Raw genomic sequence first — 6,027 nt, 5'->3', positions numbered from 1 at the left:
ACCATCATCTACTTCGTATCTATCAACTCTTTCTTCTTGTCACTTTTATCTCTCTCGACGTCATCATCAGTTTTGCAAAGGTTTTACTGACATCAATTTCTCTCTACTCCGTCTTCCTCCCATTTTTGCCCCGATATGCTTGTCGATCGCTTTCCTGAAGTAGATCTATTTGGCGCTAGTCAATGGCAATGGTGGTGGCAGCAAATCCGGTGGTGGAGACTTCAGGGCACGGTAGTTGTGGCTTTAGAGCGGCGATGGTGGTGGCTTCAAAGCGGAGACGGTAGTGACGTGTGGTTTATGTCGATGCTTTGGTCGTCTGAGTTTTGGTCTTACCGGATTTGAGTTACAAGTTAGGGTTAGAGGAGTAGGTGTTGGTTTTTCGACAGGGGTGGCTAGTGTTTGCTTCAGATTTGTTTGTTCAGATCTGCATTAGCTTTGGTTTTCATATCTCATCAATTGTTTAGGTTATATAATAGATTTTTCTAGATGTATTTTCATTTTTCCGATGGTGGCCAGTGGTGGTTATCGGTGGCAGGCAGGTTTTTGACAATGGTAGTGACATGTGGTGGTGATGGTGTGATTGTTTGATTTATGGTATGATTTTCAGGTTTTTGGGTAGATTATGGTTTGATAATTGTTTGAGGTTCGGTTGTGGTGGTTTTTCGACGACTGGCGGTGGTTAGAGGTGGCTAATGGTGGTCGATGACTGACTGTGTGAGTGGGAATGGTACAAGTAAAGGAGTGAGAGTGCAATTAGGTCAATAAATCACTTAAATCATTTCTTTTAATTAAAAAAATAATAAGAAAATTGAAAAGAAAAATATCAAGGGCATTATAGTCATTTTCTATTAGGTAGGGACTTACACCATAACAAAATCAAAACCTAGGGATGGTCCGAGTGCAAAACAAAAGTTCGGGACCGAACACGAAATTTTGGCAAACCACAAGGACGATTTCAATAATTTGTTCTAAAAATAAAACACATATAATTTATCATATTAAATCTTATCTTCAAACAACTAGCAAAACCACCACCAAATTACAAAGAATGTAACCAAAAAAAAATACAAGACAACCAAAGTAGTTGTTTGACATTAAAATTTAAAAAAAAAAAAAGTAAAAATCAACAAAATACATCCGGATCTTCGGTTTCTAGGAAAGAAGCCAACGCAAATCTTGTTTTCTCACTTATTTTTCAAGAATTCATGCACCAAAAGGATTTTGCACAAAAACCTCCATCCTTTTTTTACAAGGCTTTAACAAGTCAAGTCAAGAAACCCAAACACAAACCAAAACCAACACCCCATAGATTTTTAGTTTTCCCGTTTTACCCTCAAGTTCCAAGCTTGGTTCTATACGTCCACAGGGGCAAAAGGGTCTTTTATAGTTGCAAACCTTCAGTAGGCAATGAGCCCGTTTTGCAAATGTCCCCACGACATAATGGGCAAATCCTGTTTCATCAAGTGAATTTAAAATTTTAAACTTAAGTGAAATGTAATTTCATAATTACACATTTAACCCTCGAATAAAAAAAATATTAGCAAAAAAGCACCTGTGGATTTCCTTGAGCCATTTATCAATGCATAGCCTATGAAACTCATGATGACATGGAAGCACACGAACTTCATCTCCATCTTCATATTCAACAAGGCATATGTAACATCTGTTCACAAATAAACCAAAACCAAAATTACAACATTTCTTCTTTAAAATGATTCACGTTAAATTTATCTATTTGCCCATAAAAAGAAATACTCAAATCCTATATACATACTGTGCATCATCTTCATTTAAATGATTTGGCAACTTGTGAAAGTGTTTAAGAGGAAGAGCTTCCACAACTTCAATTGGAGCAGGAATTGATCCGATTGATGACAATATAGGCCTTGATGAAGAAACTACAGATTGCTGATGAATTTCATCCAAAACCTAATTAAAATAAGTCCACGAGTTTCAACTCATATAAATATATAAATTTTTTAAATGAAAGATCAAAAGTTCAAAACATATCATCCTTTAATCCCCATTATGTAACCTGATAGACTGAGACTGGAATCGATGTCAATGGGAAAAAAACAAAAGGTTGTACTTTTTGTCAGATCCAAAAAGGTGGAACAAGATGGGACAAGACCACTTATCTATCAAAAAAGATGAAAATGTCCTCGTTATAAAAAAGAAAATGTAAGGATAAAACGATATCACCTCAAAGAGAGCTTCGGCCAACAAAACAATTCTTGAAATGCTACCCCTTGTAGTATTAGTATTCCCATCATTTGAGTCTTGATTGTTGATTCGACATGAGCAATGTCCTGATTGATATTGACCAGATAATATACAAGACCTTTCATGACCTGAAAGATTCTCAAATCGATTTCCCATTCTTTGTAATGCATGTACCTAATAATGCCCAAAATCCCACAAAAGGTTTGTTATCAAGTGCTCGTTTTGTTAAGAAACAGGACACATGACATGACAGTACTTTATTTGACTCAGACTGATGTCAATAAGACAAACAGTGCAACTTTTTGTCTGACCTACAAAAGGGTTGTACTGCATCTGACTTGCATTTGACTTAGAATGATATCACTAAGACAAAGATTGTAACTTTTTGTCTTACCTACAAAAGGGTGGTACTGCAATTGACTCAGACTGATGTCAATAAGATAAAGATTGCAACTTTTTGTCTCTCCCCTAAAAAGGGGTAGTTGGGTATTATAGGGACGGATGTTAATGAGACAAAAATTACAACTTTTGTCAATAAGACAAAGATAGCAATTTTTTGTCTCACCTAAAAAGGTGTAAGTAGCATGGTATTATAGGGACCGGTGTCAATAGGACAAAAGTTGTAACTTTTTGTCACACCCAAAAGAGATGGGACATAGACTTGCTCTCAATCTTTGGTTGAAAAAAGACGTGAATACCCTCCTCATCCTCATCGTTGAAAATAGCCCAAGAAATATTGTACATTCGGGTCCAGTCCTATGTAACAAACGCAACCAAAGTATAATGGATACCTGAGATCTTATTCTTCGTCTTCTTTCAAGAAAGTTTGACCTATGTTCAAGAAGGTTGCTATATCTAGTTTCTCTAGCACCCATGTTATCAACTTCAAAATCTTGATTCCCAAACAAGGAGTTAGAAATGGTGGAAGGAGTGTAACTAGAAGTTGTAGATATCATCACATTCTCATTAGACAAACGTGATCCACTTTCACTAACTTCATTCACCACTTCTCTTTCTTGTTGAAATGGGAAAGATGCTAATTCAGGAAATGTTGGTCTATGAAGAACTCGATCACGAAGTCTTCCAACACTTAAAGTTCTACTAAACCTAACATTTTGTTCAACAGGTTCTCGGGATTCCATTCTCCTATTTCCACCATAGCGAGAAGCATTTCTTGGAGAAAATAAGCTTCCATTGTTATTGGAAATGGCATCTCCACTTAATTCATGGATAGAACTTATATCACTATTATCAGAGTCGGAATCATCATGTTGTGGTGCATGAGATGATGATCTTGGCATGAAACATGAAGGAAAAGGCTCACAACCCACACGGGTTTTTGTTTTGGTAGAACGATTGGAGTGAAGGTCTTCATCATTTGATATGATGGAACTTGTGGAAGATTCCGGATATGCCCTTGAGGAACGTGAGCTTGTGTTACCAGGAAAGAAAGTGAAGCGAGAAAGGAAGCGACTTGAAGGGTTTTGGGAAGAAGAAGAGCCACTGGTGTTTCTTGATACAGTGCCACTTAGGCTTGATTCACCCCATTCATTCACCTGTGTTTCAGAAGGTATGCATGCCCTTTTATCTGTTCCTTTCTTTTTGATGCTTTTGTTTCGATCTGTTTTACCTTTTGATTTTGATGTAATCATGTTTGAACGATTGCCCTCGATAGCGTTTTCTTTAGCTACCTGAAAAGTTAAAACACATCATTGATAAGTTCGCTCATTATTCATCGGTACTAAAAAAAACATCACGATTGTTAATCAACATTGATATAACTGATTTAAACAATGTAGGGATTCCTAATTTCCTAGAACTAGTCTCTCTAGCAAGTATATATCATTCACGAGTCATATATAAAAAAGTTTCAATTGAAATCGGAAAAAATCTCTCCTACTAAACTTTACGAATGCGCATCCTAGGTTTTGGTTAGGGAAAAATACATAAAAGAGCAAAGAGAAAAGTAACCTGTTCGTCGTCGATGCACTCATCGTCATCAATGTCGCTGTTATCGGAAGATCCAGATGCCGGTCGAATACACGAAGTTTGAAACACATTTCTCGAATAGCTCCGCCGGCCGATAGGCGTCGCCGTCGCTTCAGGGTCAATAGATTTACTGGTGCTCGATCCCATCTATTTCTGTCAGAACACTCGCACACTAACCCACAATCGATTAACTCCACAAAGATTTCATTTTTCAGATACCTAAATGATGAAGTTTATGCAAAGGTTTCAGATCCAGATTTTATAAATGACTGATGGCATTGGCACTTCCATTTTTCCTAAAATGAATAACATGTAGGTGGATGGATAAAGTGTACGTCCCCAATCCCATTGTTATATGTGGAAATCGGATTCGGAGGTGTTGGGGTTTGGAAGATAGAGAGGGCGGAGATAGAGCGATAGACCGCCGTGCAAACGGAGAACCCGGGATTCAAATCCGAACGACTGATTGTACCACGACTTGTATTGACGTGGGGCTTTGCGTCATTATTATTGCTGTCATGTTTTTTTCCCCACAAACAAATATAGTAATATACTAATATATGATAATGCATAAAATGACATTAAGAATAAAAATTCAATATTACAAGATAATATATTGTTATAAATAATTCATCTCATTCTTGATGGACAGACGAAGCATGTGATGTGATGAACAATTTTAGTCTTTGGATCATTTTTTTTTAACTATGTATGGAGGGATTTATAGAGTTCAACTTGGTGTGATTCACATTCTATTCTATATATAATAAATGGTTATACAATAAAGTAACAAAATAATGATAAAATACAGGAGATAACATAAATCAATATGTATAATGTAACATTCATAAAATTTAAACTTCTCGAAACAACCGTTTTTCTATAAAAGTGTTTACAAAACTTATTAATTCCAAAACTTTATTTTAAAATCAAAACATCTCTCAACATATTTTTCAAAACTTTCATTTTATCATAGTTTCCCAGAAATCATAAATTCAAAACGCGAGGATGTGTACGGTCACGCCTTCACCTTGTCACAATCCACTGAAGTGCCTGAAACCATAAACCAAAACAATAAGCATGAAGCTTAGTGAGTCCCCCCCCCCCCCCCCCCCCAAAAAAAAAAAAAAAGTACCAACACCCAACAAATAATAGCACGCATACCGAGACTTCATCCTGACTGGACCGTCTCGCAGGGCCTACAACCTATCTGGATCGCTCCCGAGCCTTCGGCATGACTGTACCGCCTTGCAGGGCCTACAGCCTATCCGGACTGCTCCGAGCCTTCGACATGACTGGACCACCTCGTAGGGCCTACAACCTATCTAGACGGTTCGTCGGGCCTTCGGCCTGACTGGACCACCTCGTAGGGCCTACAGTCCATCCGAACCGCCCTAGATATGTTGGCCATTAGCACAAAGCAATACCGCCTCAACCCGACCACACACACACACATGTTAACAAATACATAACTCATAACCACATAATCAATCAACAAGTAAACACAGATCGTACATATCAATAAGCATAGCATCATCCTATCTACCAAGATATCGACCTAACATATCATAACAATATAGCAACATCCTATCTACCAGGATACCGACCTAACAGATCATAACAACATACAAACATACAATAACCATGCTAACAATCCAGAGGGTTGGCCTTGGTGCCTTCGACCCATAAGTACGGTGAGGAAAACTCACATCGCACCACCGAATACACAGACGATCTCTAGCTGCTAGTTGCCAGATCCCCGAATCGCCAACATCAAGACAGCACCCCATCAGCAACTGATTCCATGAACAATTT

The 6,027-nt window shown here is 37.8% G+C and overlaps 1 protein-coding gene across 2 annotated transcripts; it reads right to left on the bottom strand.

The window, feature by feature from the left end:
* Positions 1-989: 989 nt before the first annotated feature.
* On the bottom strand, positions 990-4,716 carry LOC145000873 (RING/U-box superfamily protein). Of its 2 annotated transcripts, none has more exons than XM_078960172.1 (6): positions 4,195-4,716; positions 3,015-3,914; positions 2,203-2,397; positions 1,775-1,929; positions 1,553-1,663; positions 990-1,451 (listed from the first exon to the last, which is right to left on the bottom strand). In XM_078960172.1, the coding sequence occupies exons 1-6, from the start codon at positions 4,357-4,359 to the stop codon at positions 1,382-1,384; spliced, it is 1,596 nt and encodes a 531-aa protein (XP_078816298.1). In that variant the 5' UTR covers positions 4,360-4,716; the 3' UTR covers positions 990-1,381. The 2 variants fall into 2 exon arrangements, with proteins under 2 accessions (XP_078816298.1, XP_078816299.1); XM_078960173.1 differs by having other exon boundaries at positions 1,775-1,908.
* Positions 4,717-6,027: the final 1,311 nt, after the last annotated feature.

Source organism: Lactuca saligna, chromosome 6, assembly GCF_052625555.1.
Source record: "Lactuca saligna cultivar CGN05327 chromosome 6, ASM5262555v1, whole genome shotgun sequence".
NCBI lineage: Eukaryota > Viridiplantae > Streptophyta > Magnoliopsida > Asterales > Asteraceae > Lactuca > Lactuca saligna.
The sequence above is the reverse complement of the archived record's forward strand: the minus strand, read 5'-3'. Positions and strand labels throughout refer to the sequence as shown.

What these genes read in the sequence shown, in the direction of transcription:
- LOC145000873 (XM_078960172.1), bottom strand. Translation starts at nt 4,359, where the DNA reads ATGGGATCGAGCACCAGTAAATCTATTGACCCTGAAGCGACGGCGACG. An exon ending in AGTGCATCGACGACGAACAG is followed by an intron (nt 3,915 to 4,194) that starts GTTACTTTTCTC and finishes TTAACTTTTCAG; the next exon opens with GTAGCTAAAGAAAACGCTAT. An exon ending in GACGAAGAATAAGATCTCAG is followed by an intron (nt 2,398 to 3,014) that starts GTATCCATTATA and finishes GGGCATTATTAG; the next exon opens with GTACATGCATTACAAAGAAT.